This window comes from Lepidochelys olivacea (assembly GCF_965140295.1).
Source record: "Lepidochelys olivacea isolate rLepOli2 genome assembly, chromosome: 11".
Classification (NCBI taxonomy): Eukaryota; Metazoa; Chordata; order Testudines; family Cheloniidae; genus Lepidochelys; species Lepidochelys olivacea.
In genome coordinates, this window is record NC_140421.1 from 65,785,495 (window position 1) to 65,804,450 (window position 18,956).

At 44.1% G+C, this 18,956-nt stretch overlaps 1 protein-coding gene across 1 annotated transcript in view; it reads left to right on the forward strand.

Annotated features, from left to right (window-relative positions):
- CPS1 (carbamoyl-phosphate synthase 1) overlaps nucleotides 1–18,956 on the forward strand; it is a 129,860-nt gene that overhangs the window by 92,162 nt on the left and 18,742 nt on the right. Inside the window, exons 26-32 of the mRNA XM_084643769.1 lie at nucleotides 5,691–5,885; nucleotides 6,685–6,752; nucleotides 9,684–9,759; nucleotides 14,682–14,759; nucleotides 15,780–15,887; nucleotides 16,596–16,685; nucleotides 18,028–18,198. Coding sequence (XP_084499895.1) covers nucleotides 5,691–5,885; nucleotides 6,685–6,752; nucleotides 9,684–9,759; nucleotides 14,682–14,759; nucleotides 15,780–15,887; nucleotides 16,596–16,685; nucleotides 18,028–18,198 — 786 coding nt within the window. The remainder of the gene's footprint in view (nucleotides 1–5,690; nucleotides 5,886–6,684; nucleotides 6,753–9,683; nucleotides 9,760–14,681; nucleotides 14,760–15,779; nucleotides 15,888–16,595; nucleotides 16,686–18,027; nucleotides 18,199–18,956) is intronic.

Genomic DNA, 18,956 nt, shown 5'->3' on the forward strand with positions numbered 1-18,956 from the left:
TGTAGCTTGGCCATTTTCTGATGGTACATTAAAAACAAGAAAAAAGCCAATCAGACCTATAATGCTGTTTACTTGTTCTTGGAAGCCATTCTCGAAAATGCAATCAGTGTCCATCTTCAGAATGGCTTTTCCTGGCATGGACAGATCCATTTACCTTCTCGCTCCTTTCTACTTCCTATAAAGTGTTGGTAAAAACACAGACAGTAGTTGAAAAGCACAGATTCTGGATAGACTGTTGCAAATTGTGATTCCGCTCATCAGACTGTCAGCCCAGTTCTGCTCACTTGAAAAGTTTGCATGTGGTTCATCTAAATAAGCATCTAAACTCAGTTGCTTAACCAAAACTGAAGCTCTGAACCTTGAGTGTGGGGAAAATTAGTCTGACAGCCTGTCAGAGAAATAATGCTGATGAAACACAGCACATATTAACAGCAGGATTAAAGAGAAGGTAGAGACGGGTAATGACGGAGAAAATGCTCATTTAAACACAAATAGCTTTGGTAATTAGCAACTAAGGGTAAGAAAATGCACATGAAGAGAATAATGGATTTATATTGAAATCTGGTTTATCTGTAAATTCCCCCCAACAGGATAGTTCTTTGTGGGTCTGAATTTATACTTCTTGGTCCAGATTCTGACCCGGGTTACGCTGACAGGTGCAGTGTCTGTCCCTGCATGGTCTGGGACGTTCTGTGGCACCTGGTGTTGAAGTTGGAGTCTGAACCGAAGTATGAGGTGGGGCTGGATGTATTGTGTAAAACTAAGACTGCTTCACTGCTCTGACTTCATTATTTGGTTGTTACTGTGTTTCCTTCATTATTCGGTTGTTACCATGTTTACTTTGTCCTAATGAAGTGACTGTAATTAAGTGAAAGAGGGATTAATGGATTTTGGGGAGATGTGAGAAGCATTTAAAATGGGGTAGGTAAAGGATTTCCTTATTAGACTTATTTCTTTCATGTGTTGAAGTCAGACCCCTAAGGGCACCTCTATAGCGTGATGCTGAAGTATCCAGCTGGGTAACCCTCATTTGCTCTGTATAATTGTCTCTACATATTTTAAATTGCTTGCTGGTTTAGAGTCTACTGTACAGACTTTAGATTGGGTTCCATGCAGTATCAACATGGGCTGTTTGATGTTTGCTAGGGAGATGTTAAAACCATTCAGGTTATTAGGCAAATGTCGGATTATGTTATTGAACATATCCTAACAGTGATGATGATTGATCCTTCGCTCTTAACTAGTGCTTTTCCTCAGTAGACCTCAACATTCTTCACAAAGGAGGACAGAGTCATTATCCCCATTTTACAGATGGGGAAATTGAGGCACAGAGTGGTGAAGTGCCTTTCCCATCATCTCCCAACAGGGCAGTGACAGATAGTAGAATAGAACTCAGGTCTCCTGTAATGCATAGTTTAACATATACCCCTTGCTACATTATATTATTTTAAAAAGCAATGGGCCAAATGCTTGCAAATGTCCATTAAAGTCAATGCTTGAGGAAAGATTAAATAAAAACGAGGGAGCAATTTTGCAACACTAAACCTAACTGGTCCTGCAAATACTCACCCTCATAGTTAACTTTAAGCACAGGAATAGTCCCATTAACTTCTGCCAGGATCCTGGGCAAAGGTAGGCAGGACTAGTGGCAGAAGCTTGGGAGCCAGGACCTGTAGACAGGGTTCAGAGCCAGTATCAGCATCAAGAGTCAAGCTGAGGGTCAAGCCAGAGTTTGAGTCAGGAGTCAAGCCAAGGGTCAGAGCTGGAGACAGAGTCAGGGATCAGGCTGAGGGTCAATACCAGCTATCAGGGGCCATGTTGGGGCTTTAGGGGTTCATCAGGAGTCAAAATGCAAGTCAGAGCCCAGGTCAGTACTAGGAGCTTGGAAATAGAGAAGCAGGGCAGTTGTGGTAGCTAGCTAGAGGTCTTCATTGTTGCCTGGACACTTCTATGGTCTTCTATTGGATCAAGGAGCCAGATCACTCGGTCAGTCAAGGATCACTCAGTCATATCACAAGAGGGAAAACTTCTCGTGGCATGCAACCTCTGTGGATTGGGGGTCTCATGGAAAGGCCAGGTTACAGCTGCTGCCAGGCAGTAGCGTGGGGAGGTTGGTTGCCTGGTAGCTCTTCAGCCTGGGTTTAAGTCCTGCCAACCCTTATAGTCTTTGGACACAACTCTGAACTCTGCCACACACACTCGTTCTGTTAAACTAAAGGAAGGGGTGAGAGTGAGAGAGCACGGCAGGCCAACACAGAGTGTCAACATTGCAGCCACGGGGCAGTGAAGCTGTGGCAGTGTGCGCCAGCCACGTGAGGTCCAGGTGGGCTTGTCCAGGTGCTGGAGTCTGGGTTACCACAGCTTCGCTGCTCCCGTCCCCGAGCAAGCTAGATTAAAGCTAGCTCAGCCATGTCTCCAGGACCGGCAGTCACACCCCACGACTGCCGTGGAGACAGACCCTAACGGTTACCGTTTGGAGCACCGTAATTGACCATGAACGTCTGGGATTTTCTATTGAAAATTTAGATGGCAGACAATGATTTTTTTTAAAAAATTCCTGTTGCCAGATTTATTGGGTTCTTGTTCCCAGCAGAGCTGCTACTTCTTTTTAATACCTGGCTGTTTAAGGGTCTCTTCCTATCCTTTATCAAGCTCCCAGGATTATTCCAAAGCAGTTCACAAAACTAAAGGAGGCTCTCTGGTACAATTTTAATGGTCTAAATTTGTTTTCAAGCTCTGTGAAAAAGAAATCCCAACTCTGTTACTAATGGCGTAAAAACAAGGGTGAAATGAAAAGAGAGATTTTATTATAAACGGGATAAAATCTTCATGAAATTATGGAATGACCATGTACCTTTAAAATAAGTACTATCCAAGTTGTTGTTTGGTTCACTTTAGAATTAAAATATCACTGAAGATAAATTGGTATGTGACACAGCCCATTGTCCTTCACACGTGTTGGTCTGCAGTACAGTGTTGTTCTTAGCTGGTCAGTGCAATATTCTTTTAGTAAGCATAGCCCTTGTAAAATACAACCGTGTTCTCAGTGGCTTATCACTGAGGGTTAACTCGCAGCCCATGCGTCTTCTGGGGGTGGAACTCCTATGACCTCTGTTGTCTGCTTGGGCAGCCCATCTTCTCCAGCGCTCCTGGGGTTGGAGTCCAAGATACCATTCCCAATATCTGGCAGTGCAATGTTGTGTTTTTATAGATGAGATGTATATGCCAGTCCACTAGCCGCAAATGGAGATACGCTGAGTGAGAGCATATCTACATGAGCACTTAGGCAAGGCAAGCTGTGGTGTAAATCTACTGTGCTCCAGCACGCCACGCACTAAGTGTGCGTATGGACCCCGCTGATGCCCACTACCTCAGTGCGCACCAGGAAACTTTTAGTGCGCATCAGCAGAGTCCCCACGGACACCTAGCACGCGGCATGCTGAAGTGCTGTAGATTTATAGCCCAGCTTGCTGCATAGTACGTGCTGGTGTAGGCATGGCCTGAGGCTGTTATACAGAGAGACAGAAAAGAAGCAAAAGCGAGAATGTTTGATGGAAGGCTGGATGTTAAAACAAATTTAGGATTAATGAACATGTGTTTTGATCATGCAATGTAAGCATGGTTTGGCTGGGCGATGAAAATGGGAAATATCGATCCAGTGCCATAGGGTGATGGTAAGGAACTCCTGGGAAGCGGGAGGTGCTCTCTTTTGGGTGAGACATGTAACCAAGGGCCTTATCACTGCTGGACATTACACATCCGTGGGACTTTTCATAAGCGTGGGGGTGATCAGCTCCAGTGGCTTGGCGAAACCTCAGGTTAGATAATTACATCCTTTCAACCTAACTCTCCTTGAGCTGGGTTTCGCTCCGTCTTAAATTTGCGTGTATTGGTTTCAAAAGCCTTTGATCCCAGAAATGGCTGCATGTCAGAAATGGATGACATGATCTCTGTATATAGTTTGTATATTTCTGCACGCGCATTGTAAAAAGCTCTCCTGCCCTTTGAGTTGAAAGGTGCTGTGTAAAGGTGCTATATAATGAATCTATATTAGAGGAGGAAATAACCACATTGCAATTAAACAAATATAAGCAGGGTTTGTATTATTAAAATTCCCCTGGCATTTTATTGCCTATTTGTTTTCAGAGTCCCTTCCACACTGGGCATACAAGGCTTCAATCCTCTTTTCCCTTAAATCCCTCATTAAAACGTAACTCTTCAGCAAAGCCCGTCAGCGCTCACTCATGTCAGTAAAAATCCACTCGCCAATTAAAACAGATTTGATACTCTCAAAGACAGAGCCAACCTCCGGATCATCCTATGTCTTGTGTGTTTGATTGGTTCTCTCTGTCTGATAGAGGGGGGGTCAGATATTGCAAAATAGTGTTTGCAAATGCTCACTTGATTCTAAACACTTGTGAATTCAGCCATATTTTGGGCCTGAGTCTCCTTAGTGCTGAGCCTCTTTACAAAACTCTGGCAGTGTAAACAGCTTTAAGTTAGGCCTACATTCACTAATAATTTGTGAATGGGGGGGAAAAGGCTAAATTTATCCGAATAATTGACTCACATCAGATCATTTGATTGATTCCACTGTCTAGTTAGATAGAATGTATTATCATTTGTGTTGCCAAGCAATGAGTATGCTGCTAGCACTTATAAGAGAGGCTAGATCCCTGCTGCTCAACCTGCAGCCAGCGGCCACTTGCGGCCCAGTCCGCACCCAGCTGCGGCCCATGTGACATCCTCAGGGTCATAACTAGGGCGGGGCGGAAGGGGCACCTGTCTCAGATGCAGAGCTGGTGAGTAGGTGTGCGCTAAAATGGGGCGGTGCATGATCGGGCCCAGCGGCATCAGCCTCCACAGCAGGATCCGGCCCAGCAGCATCGGCAGGAGGCCAGGGTGCTCAGTGCCCTCCCACCCTGCAAGATCGCGGACCCTGTGCCCCCGGCTTGAGCAGGCTCCACGGCACTAGGACCGCAGCAGCTATGTGCAGCTGCGGTAGAAGAGCAGCGGGCGTGGGGGGGATATGGAGAGGGGGTAGGGCCGTGACGGGCCCGGGGAGAGGGGTTCAGGGGCCTTCACCTCGACTCCTGCGTGACGTTCTGGTCTCCCCATCTCAGAAAAGATATCTCAGAAGTGGAAAAGATACAGAGAAAGGTAACAAAAATCATTAGGGGTACAAAACAGCTTCCATATGGGGAGAGGGTAAATAGACTGGGGCTGTTCAGCATAGAAAAGAGACAACGAAGGGGGGTGTGAGAGAGCTCTATAAAATCGTGAACGATGTGGAGGAAAGTGAATAGAGAAGTGTGATTGACTCGTTCACATAACATAAGAACTAGGGGTCACCCAATGGAAGTAATAGGCAGCAGGTTTAAAACACACATAAGGAAGTATTTCTTCACACAACACACAGTGAACCTGTGGAACTCTTTGCCTTGACCTGCTAACACATCTGAAAGCCACGAACCACCTTGTCTTCACTAGGATTTGAACTCATGTTAGCAAGAGGCACTCTGAATCGTAGTTTGCTTCCTGGGGTGCTCCTGGATCAGCCAGGATATGCACAGCCCCTTGCGCAGGCAGATTGTAATGTAACCTCTTAATGCACTTTAAATATCAACAGCAGGTGACAAATGGTTAAATGGCTTTATCTCTGACCACCCTATCCCTCTCTCTGCCCTCAGGAATGTGCTGGCTGCATTATCTCTGTCGGAGGGCAAATCCCCAATAACCTGGCAGTGCCATTGTACAAGAACGGAGTTAAGATCATGGGCACTAACCCTATGCAGATTGACCGAGCAGAAGACCGCTCCGTATTCTCAGCTGTTCTGGATGAGCTGAATGTGGCTCAGGCACCCTGGAAGGCTGTTAGCACTTTGGTACGTTGGGGCGGAGAGAATGCAAGGGACGGGTTTTTTAGGACTTTCTCCTTGAGTGGCATCGCTTACAGGTTACTTTCGAGTGCTTTAGCAGTCATTGCATCTGGGTTCAGTAAGCACCATACCGCCAGGATTTGTGAACTGCTTCACTCCCACTTTCTGTTGTGCAGTTGGATGAATTCTTATACTGCAGCCCTGGTCTTCTGGTCTGGCCAAGCAGTGCCCCGTGGAAGATGGGAGGATGTTGTTGGAGATGAGAGGGGAAGGTGACTTTAAACCACCGTTATATGTCCCTGATCCTGAGGCCCTGGCATGAATTAGAGCAACCACAGGGCTGCTCTGACTTACCCTGAGCTGTCTATGCCCCCTCCAAAATGTTGTTATAGTGACTGAGGATTGCCAGAGAGTAGGGACTTCTCAACAATGCCCCTTTTCCCTGGACAGACTCTCTTCACTGAGAGCTGGAGGGGTGACATAGCAGATGCTATGGCAGCTCCAAAGCATTTAAGGATTGCTGCATCGCTGGAGCAACATGAAGAATCCAAAGCAGAGCAGAGGATCCAGCCCTGTAGTTTATCTGGATGGCTTCTTCACAGCCTACGGTGGGATGCAATCAGATTTTCTCACAATTGTGTATCTGAGTTAGATTGGGAAGATCTGAAGAAGCAGAACCAAAGAACAGCAATTCAGTGCAGGCTGTAGACTCATATCTGAGTTTTTACTATTTGCCATTGCAGGTATTTTTCTTTTTTTTTTTTTTAATATTCACAGTATGTTTTTTTCCCCTCCAACCCTTTAGAAAGATGCTGTTGAATTTGCAAACTCCGTGGGCTACCCATGTTTGCTGAGACCGTCTTATGTTTTGAGGTAAAGCTTGTCTGACAGTGCAAATCAAATTGCATGTGCTATCCGCAGATCCTCTTTGAGAAAGGTGAGAGGTAGGCTACCATTCCAGGAGACAGACAGAAACCACTGTGCTGAGAGCAGACATCATAGAGCTTTTAGGCTTAACAAATAGATCACCTGCTAGGACGACAAAAGGATCCAAAAAACCACTAAACCCTTTGGGCACGGATCAGAGGCAGGACACAGTCCTAATAACAGCTGTTTGCTTTAATACTTTTCTTTATGCCTGGGGGCCAAAAGCAAGAGTCATCTGTGATATTCCATCTGATATTCCTATGGATCCTTTGGAGCAGTCTGTGGGGTCTATCTGTATGGTGGAGGAAAAAGTGGTTTGGCATCTGGAAAAGGGGAAGGGAACACGTATCCTGCCAGAAATGACAGCCTCTCGTTGTATATACTATCAGCACCTCTTGCTTGCATAAGCTCATTTGTGCATGGTCATGTTTTATGTCCCTTGGTGGCGGCTTGTCTCTAAATAGATATTTTACAAAACCAAGTGTTTCCAAGAGCGAAACTTTGAAACAAGTTGCGTCAGCGCACATAGAAGTTCTGAGTGACCACTCTTTGGAGATGAATGCTGAAAGGAGCTTCTTCACTCCCGAGTGGATAGAAAAAGAGAAGTAGTTTGCTGGGCACGGTTTGCAAGTCTGAATGGAATGGGAGATGGACTCCTTTTCGTAATAAAAAGAGATAAATATCAAGATGAAGGGGCACAATATTCACTTTGAATGGAACAAAAAATCCTTTCTATTAAAAAAAATGAGATTTCATGTATGCTTATAGAAGTGTCCTTTAGAATTTAATACAGGATGATCTTTGTAGAGAACTTACACCATTCTAGCTGTGGCTGGGATAGAATTCTCTGGTAACTTCTGTAGAATGGTTAAATCCTACAGAAAGGATGTCATTCTCTGTTAAATTCTCTGGGGTTTTGAGTACATTCTATATATCCTATTTGTTTCATCCCTATCAAATTCAGTAGAACTTTCCCCTTAGCGTAGTTGCTGATATAACCCTTTTTGGAGTAAATTTACATTTTAGACAAACTTAGGTCGGGTGGGGTGCATACGCACGCATGTATCTTTGTGTGTGTGTGTGTGTATGTGTGTGCAAGCAGTATACACGCACACGCAACTCGTCTGAGTAGAATGGGTAAACATGGAAAAATTCAATATAGAAAAAATCTACTGGCACCTATCGTTGTTCTCTTGGTTATATTCCTCAGTTGCTCGATTTAAATACAATCAAGGTCCTTAAGGTTTGCCAATTGACTTGGAAAACAAAATATTTAACCTTTAGATTACTTCAGTATTTGCCTTATACACAGTGGGCCAGATCCTCAACTGGTGTGCATCAGAGTAACTCCATTGAAATCCGTGAATCTACCCCAGTTACAGCAGCTGAGGATCTAACCCAGTAAGAATAGGAGAAAACAAGACAGTACTGCCGATATTGAGGCATTTTATCTATTTCTCTTAGGTAAAACTCACAGACTTTTAAGAGCCAGCATTGCAACTCAAATGATAAGGATTTTTTACGAAATAGCCTTAAAACTCAATAAATTTATGGAGGAGATGGTATGATGGGATAACATGGTTTTGGTAATTAAATATTCAAGGTAAATAGGCTCAATGGCCTGTGATGGGATATCAGATGGGGTGGGATCTGAGTTACCCAGGAAAGAATTTTCTGTAGTATCTGGCTGGTGAATCTTAGCCATACGCTCAGGATTTAGCTGATCGCAATATTTGGGGTCGGGAAGGAATTTTCCTCCAGGGCAGATTGGAAGAGGCCCTGGAGGTTTTTCGCCTTCCTCTGTAGCATGGGGCACAGGTCACTTGCTGGAGGATTCTCTGCTCCTTGAAGTCTTTAAACCATGATTTGAGGACTTCAATAGCTCAGACATAGGTGAGAGGTTTTTTGCAGGAGTGGGTGGGTGAAATTCTGTGGCCTGTGTTGTGCAGGAGGTCAGACTAGATGATCATAATGGTCCCTTCTGACCTTAGTATCTATGAATATAAAACGCCTCTTCCCCAAACTTCCTTGAGGATTATATACTAAAGTGAAGGGGAGGCTGAGAATTACTGGGCATGCAACATAGAAAAACCCCAAGCATAACAACTTTACAGTTCTTTAAAGTTTAAGCAATTGTTTGCAAGAGAGGAAAATAACTTCCCCTTTCTTCCAGTCCCCCGTCCCTGATACTATGGATGGTGAGATTTCAAAGAAAAGGTTTGTCAGATAAGGTATTCATGCCCTGATAAGCATTCGGGGGAAAGACCCAATGAAACAATTCTCAGCAAAGCACAACACATTTTTGGTGCTCTCCTGCTGTCATAAACATCACCATCCTATGCAATTCTGGCTCCATGTGACATTGTGGCAGGCAATCAGTTTAGAAGTATCCCTTTTGATAGTGAACTCATAGCTAACATGCACACATGGAAAAAGATCAGAAGCTAGTGGTGAGCTGAGGTGAGAGAGGCTTGGTCCTGAATGGCAAGCAGTTGCTGAATAGGCATCTCCTAGAACATAAAAAGAGTTTTGCAAACCCTTTAAAACATTGTATCAGAAAGGGGATCTTTGGGGAGGGTTATGCTATACAACCACACTTCTTTTTTGATTCTTCACTCAAGCACTGGTTTTCTTCCAGTGTTTTCTTGAAGTCACTCGGCTTGTTGGGTAAGTACAATAGAGATTTGCTTTGGAGACCAACTCCTCCTTTCAGCCAGCCAAAAAGGGGAGCAAGTGGTTTGAGTCAGGGCTATGCTTGGATAGTCTGTAAGAGTCAGGTATTCTGAGAGCGAGCACGCTGATGTCTAGCTTGCTTGGCTGCTTTGAAACACAAAGGAAGCTGACCTGTTCCGTTTTATTTGATCTCCTTTCTCTCAGCGGGTCTGCAATGAACGTGGTATTCACAGAAGAAGAGATGAAGAAGTTTTTAGCAGAAGCCACCAGAGTCTCCCAGGTATCAGCCTTTGCCCTATCTGTGCCTTTACATCTCTTTTCATTCATTATGCTCATTTCATTTGTACTTCCTTCTTCCCTGTCTCTTTCCATGAAACCTCTTCCCAGCTGTTTGCTTTCTCCTTTGCGGATGAGACAATTTAAACATAGTTGATGGCACTTGCCCCTTCGCTCTCTTCCCTAAGGGGCAAATTCTGATCATCCATAGACTGAATAGTAACTTACTTTGCCAGCAGCCTCACTGATGTCCATGAGGCCGCCCGTGAAATATGGTGCTACTCCACGTGAATAGGGATCTGGCCCTTATGGAGGCTGGGCACCAAGGTCAAGTGCAAAAAGCCATTTATGGTTGTTGCATAAGTAGCCATTATTTAGAGGCTTGCCTTTGTTATATGCTGAGCATAATATATTGGGGCTGATACCTCTCCGGCTATCCCATCCAAGGTAGCTATTAGTGAGAGATCTTATCTTTTTCTTTTAAATATCTAAATCCTGTCACTTGGCGTCTGTGCACAACTTGGATTTTAAACTGACATCTCATCTACTATTGATTTTTTTTTCCACTCCATTCGTTGAAATGCATAAAACTTTGTAAAGTTTCATGGTGACATTTAACATCCTCCCATCTCATGTTGTGTATTCTTTTCTTGTGGCACAAGGCAAGTGCTGCTCTCTGCTTAATATATTTATCCTTTGGGATCATCGATCCATGTAGCTTACAATGCAGAAGATGAAAGCTGTTTTTTCCTTTTAAATGCTTTCAAAAATTAGTTTGGGGTAATTATTTTTTAATACAGGGAAGAGTTTGATCTCATGTTTATGAAATTTAGAGGGAGCAGAAAAGTGAAATGGGCATTATTTCCAAGAGGAATGAGCAGCATACAGCAGGATCTAGCAAACAAAATCCAAGAACTCTGCTTGTTCTGCTCAATTATTTGTTCTGTTGAGTTTCTGCATGCCTGATGTCAGCGTTAATATACAATAGATATTTGGGAGGTTGAGTAAGGGGAAGGATAGGAACATTAAACAACTGTGAAGTATCCAAAGTTCATCACTGTATTTAACAGTCTCTAGGTTTGGTCCTGACTCTTCCTATGTCACTATGAGTTATTTCCTCTTTCATGTGTGGCCTCTGATCTGAGCAAACCTGCCATGCAATAAACACTTACATCACAAATAGCTGGGGGTAAAAAAAAAATCTGGCAGTAACTCTTCAGTGACGCAGGATTCTGGCACAGACAAAGCTCATGAAGGTTTGACAAAGTTAGATATTTTTAAGAGTGATGGGGGTTAGGCCTCCAGCAAGGTGAGATGAGTAAAGTTATAAGACATTGCTGGAGTTAATACCTTTAAAGAAGAAGAGAAGTCAATACAATAATATATAAGAATACATAGTACATTTTCATCTGTAGATCTTAAATCACCTTACAAAGCAGGGTGAATATGACTAGCTCCTTTAGACAAACAAGAAATTAAGGGCCAGCTATTCTGAAGAGCTAAGGGCCAGCACCCACAGCTGGAGACAGATTTTCAACATACCAAGCACCTTTGAGAATGGAGCTGAAAGCCCAGCTTTTTAAAGGTATTTAGACATTTGCTGTGCTGAGCTTTGTAATACCTAACTTATTTAGGAGCCAAAATCTCATTTTCAAAAGAGAAGATTTAGGGAATTAGGAGCCACAATTTCATTGGCGATCAATGGGGCTCTGACACTTTGCACCCACAGAGGACCTGCTCCTTAGTACACAGAGATTCTTCTGGGAGCTGGGGCTGAAGAATCTTGGCAGTACTTATTGTATTATATTCATGGGGACAAGAGTGGGGGTTCTTATGCAGTCCCCTGTGGTTGTGATTGAGAGGTGTCCCTGTGCAAATGGTACAGTGGTTGTCACTGCTATTTGGGCTATTGTGATGTATCTCCAGTGTTTGAGCCCTGTGGCCCTCATCCTGCAAAGACTTAGGCTATCCCTACACTGGAAACTTTGAGTGGTATAATAACATCCCTGAGGGTCTTATTTCATCTGCACTAGAAGGGTTTGTTTGTTTAGCTAGACCAGCAAAGCCTTTCTGGCATAGACAAGGACGCGCATGATTAACTTCACACATTGGGAGTTGTCCTGTTATAGTCAGTGGGACTGCTTAACATTAAGTTAAGCATGTGCATACGTTTTTGCAGGCTAGGATTTTTGTATGGGTTATGTGGCTTTTTTTTTTTTTAACCAACTCACACTATCCAACGAAGCCTTTCCAAAGAGGTACAGGGCCAGCCAGCATCACAGCTTGTTCTGATGTTTATCCACATCACTTTCCGTGCGGTTTTTACTTCTTGCATCAGTTTTTCCATAGAAGAGCCTCAAACGGGCACTTCGTGTATCAGTAAAGTTCTACGAGTAAATTTCCATCCTCCTCAGAAGCAGTGAGGGGAACTGGAATAAAGTAGGGTCCTGGGCACACTTGGAAGTGCTGATGACAAATTACATCAAGACCAAAAGCCACGCGATACAATCTTCTAAATTTATGAAGCACTGTAGCTGGTGGCATTGTCCTTTCCTGGGAATTTACTTTCGCTCCAATAAATATAAGGGATTGCATTTTGTAACGTTTGGACCTGCTATATTTTTTTCCCCAGAGGAGCCTTTTGCGCATCCACAGGATCTCATTTATTGCATTTTATTCTCTAATAAATAACAGGCAGTTAATAGTGGGTGGGACAGGTAAAATGTTGAGACGTAAATGTGGCCCAAATGATCTGCTGCAGCTGGGGCTGGAAAGAGCCAGGGTTAGGGAGGAACAGGGGAGGTGCCATTATCAGTCAAAGCCAACAGTGCAAATTACGCTTAAAAAGTGATCAGCCGTCAGTGTGTACAGCATAGGTGTGTGGTGCTCTTCTTTAGCTATTCTGCTCTGTTCTGTTACCACATCCCTGTCCTGTTTATATGCAAAGCCATTCGGCTGGGCTGTCACCTTTACGTGGATTGTTGTTATTATTATTTACACTCTACAATAACACCAGAGACTCTCATCAGGATTGGGGCTCCATTAGGAGACATGGTATACAGGCAGCTAGAAAGACTTCTGTTAATTTATTTTAGGTGTGTATCTAAGCCCTTCCCAGCCTAAGAGGGGTATTTATCCTCTGAACACCCCTGGGAGGTAGAGCTGGGCTATTATCCCCATTTCACAGATGGAGAACTAAGTGGCTTGCCCAAGGTCACACAGGAAGTCTGTAGCAGAGCAGGGACTTTTGAAGCTACTCCTCCCAAGACCGAGGCTAGTATTCTAACCACTGGACTGTACTCCCTCTCTGTCCTGCATGCTCCATGCCCCAAACTGCTGATGGCAAACTAAGGGTGGTAAAACAAAAAGAGGAAATGGGAGATGGAGAATGAGGGTATCACTGACAGCAGCACATAATTATGCAGACCAGCTGCATGCATCACTTGATGGTTCTGTGTGATTTTATTTTCAATCATAAGATATGGTTAAACACGGAACTAGAATAGATACCAGTATTTCCCACTGCCCATGTACCAAGCCATGAAGAGTTAGCAATTTGCCATGTTCGTTACAGTAAAATTCAGGTGGGATTTGACAGGGGGCAGGTTAGATTATGGACTGATCCAGGGAGGGGGTGGTACGTGTAGCAGGTGGCATGGAAGAAAGTTGCAGAGAGGCTTGTGGAAGAAATGGGAGGTACAGTGTGGGAGGAATGGAGCTGTGGAATTGAACCAGTCGGATGAAAGAATGGCTAGGTAAGGAGGGAAAGAGTCCTTAAAAGTAAGGACAAGACACTTGAATTCAATTTGTTAGAGAAGGGGGAGCCGGTGAAGGGATGCAGGGAGGGGAATGACATGGTGAAGTGACAGGCAGGGGAGGTAATCTTAGCAGCTCAGTTTTGAATGGACATGAGAGGGGCGATGTGTGGGTACTGAGGAGCCCTGGGAGAAGTTACAGTGGTCCAGAGTAGAGGTGGTGGCAGCCTAGATAATAGTGTTGCTGCGTGGACTGTGAGGAAAAATGAGATCTTGGCAATGCTATGGCGCAAGAAGCAGCTTGGATGTGCGGGCAAGAGAAATGGCAGAGTCAAAGATGACACCCATGTTATTGTGTGGGAGTGACATGGTGGCATCCGCAGTGGGACCCGGGCTTTGTGCGTGTGAGGAGACAGGGAGACAGAGATAGGGAGCGGTGGAAGCGGGTGAGCTGTCTCATATGGAGCAGGTGAGCCAGAGGGTGCAGGAGGCCAGGAAGAAGAAGAAAGTGACTGATACAGGTGAGGGGATGTGGTGAGAGCCATGGATGAGTAATGGTGGCTCATCAATGGGGAAACCTGGGAGTTAGGCAGTGCAGTGGATTCACTTATGGGGTGGGAATTAATTGAAATATGTAACATGACTGAGTGAGCAAACAATCAGTAGTGCAAAGTCCTCAGTTGTGCAGATAACCAGTTATCCTATGGACCAGTAACCCAAACCAGGAGGAGGTTATGGCTGTCTCAGAGGAGGAAGGTTAATCTTGTAGTTAAGATACAGGTTTGGATGTCAAGACCCTGGGGGTGAAATCCTGGGTGCACTGGATGGGAGTGTTGCCAATAACTTCATTGGGTCAGGATTTCGTCCCTGGGCTGTATTTCTCTTTCTGCCACACACTTCCTCTGTCACTGTGGTGAGTCACACATGGCCCAATCCTTCAAAGGGCTCTGCACCTCTTGTGCAGCACTTTTCAAGAGACATTCAGCCTGTGCAAGGCTTGATTCTTCATCTCTCTGGGCCTCAGTTTATTTGCCTCTGAAATGAGGATATTAGTACTTCCCTCATGGTGTGGTGCACCAAAATGTTTCCAATGGCCAAAGGCAGATCACTCCCTCAGTACCAAAAATGCTTCCACATAAAAGTTTTATTTTCTGTCTTGTCCTGGTGACAGGAGCACCCAGTTGTACTCACGAAATTCATCGAGGGAGCCCGAGAGGTGGAAATGGATGCTGTCGCCAAGGCTGGAAAAGTAAGAATTTTGTTTTTTCCTTATATTTAATTTCTCCTATTTTTTGTTTTATTTAATTATGTTTTTACCCAGAGGCATGCAAAGTGTGAGCCACCTGGGTTTGATTAAAGTCTTGGTAGAAGATGTGGTTTTTGTGCAACGGTGCATAGATATGCTTTGTAGCTGAGCTGAATAGGGATGAACTGAAAACATATGCAGTCTCCTGAGATTTTCTTGCTCTTCTGCCTCGTGAAGATGGCTACCATTGGTAGTTCTTCAGTCTGCAGTTTCTGTTTTAAGATTTGCCTTTCTTCCTTTTCTCTGTGCCTTTAGACTTCCTCGTACGGTGAAAGAGTGAGAGTGAATATATCCAGCATTAGATGACACACATTTCCTAATCAAGGCCTTTGCTTTTCTCTTCATGCTTCTTTAGCATTTCCCTCTGTCTGGCACTCAGTATTCAAAAGCGACAGTGCTTCTCGCAAGGCCTTATCCAGTGTCCGCTGGAGTCAATGAAAGAACTTCTTTTGGGCTTTAGATTGGGACCTAAAACAGGAACATAGGATTCACAGTGACAGATCAGATCATTGGTCCATTAAGTCCATTATCCTCCCTCCAGCAATGATCAATACATGCTGCTTCAGAAGGAAGTGAAACAAATCCACAACACAGCCACCCCTTTGTAGAAATGATGCACACGGGAGGGAATTGCCTCCTCCGGACCACACAGACAACCGGGTGATATCCTGAAGCTGGAGATTTGCTTTTCCTTAACGTTACTGCTGCTTGTGGTGCTACAGTACAGAAGTTAGTAATGGCCATAATTTCATTCCCTAGTCCTTTTTGATGTCCAGCATCACTGATTACTCCTGCTAAATTAGCTTTCAGTGCCTGGAGAAATCTATTTTTGTTTTGATTCCCCACCTGTTTTAATCTCTCTCTATGGGCCTGTGCAGGACTCTTCTTTGTAGTGGACCTGGAGGTGAGTATGTAGCTGGGCATGTCAGACTGGATGATCAATGACTCTTTTTCTTTGCAAAGGTCGTCTCACATGCGATCTCTGAGCACGTGGAAGATGCGGGAGTTCACTCTGGAGATGCCACCTTGATGTTGCCCACACAGACTATTAGCCAAGGAGCCTTGGAGAAGGTGAGTGTTTCACTAACATTGAATAGGCAGATCAGAAAGTAAAGACCCAGAATCACATTTCCTCTTCCACAGAAGATGCCTATATATTCAGGAGCATTTAAGCAAGTAGTGGTATTTAAATTACAAAAATTTCCAGAAACTTGCTCCTCACAATGGTCCATAATATGGAACTGAGGTATATAAACCCCTTTATTAAACTTGTGGGACATTGTGTATTTGGCTAGGACATGAGATGGTGGCTCCTTTTCCAGTTTATTCCAGTGTACTATTGGTATAGATACTGTTGATCTGTGATGACACAAGTATATTGCTGAATGGCTTTTGGGAAAACCTCAGGGCAAAGCACTTCTTTCAAACTGTAAAATATGCACTTAGCTGAAACCCAGTATAACGTGGTCCAGTTATCTTCAGTTGATAAAAAACGTGAACTGCCCCTTCCTGCACTGTAGGGTGTAATGTTTAGGGAGTCACCATTCAACATGTAAAGGTTAAATGTGGGAGACTCCATTTTCATTCCCATCACCTGGAGTGGACATTCTGGCTCTGGATTCCTCAGGCAAATAGGACAGAAATAGTCTCCAAAAGATGCTACTGGTTGTGAGGATGAGAGAATAGGGTTGAGTAATGAGAGAACTCAAAGGGTGAGGAAAGCCACGTTTGAGCGGATCTGTTTGTAATAAATAACATTATGCTGCCTGTTTTTTGTAGGTGAAAATTATCACCAAGAAGATTGCACGTGCCTTTTCCATCTCTGGCCCATTCAATGTTCAGTTCCTGGTCAGAGGAAATGATGTCTTGGTAAGAATTCCCACCGCAGTTTAGGAGGAGAATATTCAAAACAGTTTCAGTTTGTGTCCCTCCAGTGCTCCCTTTGTCTGTGCTCGCCCCAAAGCAGAGGGGCTAAGACAATTGCAGCAGCATGCTGTAGCGCATAGGGTGGGGCTGCGCGCATAATACCGGCCTCGTTTGACAGCGTACGGATCTCTGTGCCATTGACATGTCATTCGCTGCTTTGTAAAGCGCTCTGGTCCAGTGTGAGAAAGGAGCTCCATCTGCCTTCACGATGTTGTAATCTGCGGGTGAAGCAAGCTCTGTGAAATTGCTGTCTGTCAGCAAATGTTAGTGTGAGACTGTGCTCAAATCCCACCCAAAAGGGTCATTTCCAAATGTGATTTACAGGAAAGTGACACATGCCTCATCTTATTAACTGAGCACAATCTTGACATTATCCTACACCCGCTGATCTTTCGGTAGTCCGGCTCTTTCTGGGCAGCATGCTAAAAAGCTAGAAGGACAGTATGGGTGGACGTGAAAAGGACAAAACATGTTTGTGGGCCCCTAAAAGGTTATCTTTAAAGAGTGTGGTATTACTACCTATTAATAACAGATGTATTGCCAATGTCTGACCTTTCATGACCATCATTAATGGGTGCTTTGCTTGCTGTCAGTAATGGGGAAAGTCAAAGTGAGTACTGGCCATGTGTGAAAGGGAGAGGTTTGTGACGGGAAGGGCAGCTGGGAGCTGTGGCGTAGCATGGGAGATTTTACCAGATTAGAGTGTTGTTGGTCTGTACAAGATCTGGTTGAACTACTAGTTGGAGAGTGGATCTTCCCAGCCCTGTCTGCCTTTGTTCTCTTTCCTCTTCCCTTGTGATCTCTTTCTCTTTTCCACCCATCTTTCCTCTTCCTTTCTTGCTGTCTCTCACATAACCTGATTCCTCCTCTACCCTCAAACCCCACGTGAGATTCTGTGATGGGCACTGCCCATCTTTGTTCCTAGCTTTTATCACTAAACAAACTCCAGCTACGGGCCCAGACATCCATGTTCCCAGCTGCTTACCTGAACACACCTTCACTCACAACAGAAGCAGTGCGTGACCATAGAAAGAGCACATATCAAGTGGGCTCCCAACACTCAGAATCTTTGACCACAATTCCCATGCCTGCATGTGCCTCTTATATGGGAATCTGGAGAGATTTCTCTCCAGCCACTGTGAGTGCTACCCCAGCAACAACCGTGACTAGCTTCCAGAAACCTCCAGAGTATGTTTACACTTGTGAATTAGCATTCCAAGGAGGGGCTTTATCTCTTTGCTAAACAAATCTGTGGCACTGAAGTATCTACTCTGTACCTCCTCAGGTGATAGAGTGTAACCTGCGGGCTTCACGCTCCTTCCCCTTTGTGTCCAAGACTATTGGTGTGGACTTCATTGATGTGGCCACAAAGGTGATGATTGGAGAAAAGATCGATGAGTCATCCCTGCCTACACTGGAACGGCCCATTATCCCATCTGAATATGTTGGGATTAAGGTATGGCTTTAAAATACAATGAGATGAAGGAAGCAGCAGAGAAATTGCACTGGCTCCTGTTAATAGGGTCGGCATTAGGAGTCCATCCCTTCACTACCTTTAAATGAATAGGGAACAATCCTGCCTGGGAAAGGAGATGGACTGGGTAGTGCAATAGATCTTTTCAATCTTTTATTACAACAATGGTGGTGGGTGGGAATTTTACAGTATAAGAAGAATCAAAGAAAATGTTATCCATTGACACAATGGTCATAGACATTTGTGAGGTTTGAATGTCATGAGCCATCTTTCAAATTAACTTCAACTTGGGCTCTAAATGTGAATATCCAAAACTGTACAGCCCAAGTTTAAACCTCTTGCTAGCGCTGTCTGAGGAGCGTGCACAAATCTGAGTTTTCAGTGTCCCAAAATTGCATGCCCAAGGATTTAGGTTTGGAGTTTTGTGTGTTTTTTTAAAAAAAGGGTTCAGGGGGCATCTCCTTTTGAAAATATGACTAGTACATTATGGGTGAAACCCTGGCCTTATTGAAGTCAATGGCAAAACTCTCCTTGACTTAAATGGGGCCAACATTTCACCCTATTTAAGTCTATACCTGTACACTTACGTAAATGATAGGTACTCTAGACATTTTGAGCACACATCAAAAAATAAAGTTCTGTATTCAGGCCAATGTTTCAAGTAAAATGTGGAAGAGAAGTGCAGACAATCTGCTGGATGTATAAGTAGAAATGTGTTTAAATAGAATTTTTTCAAAGTT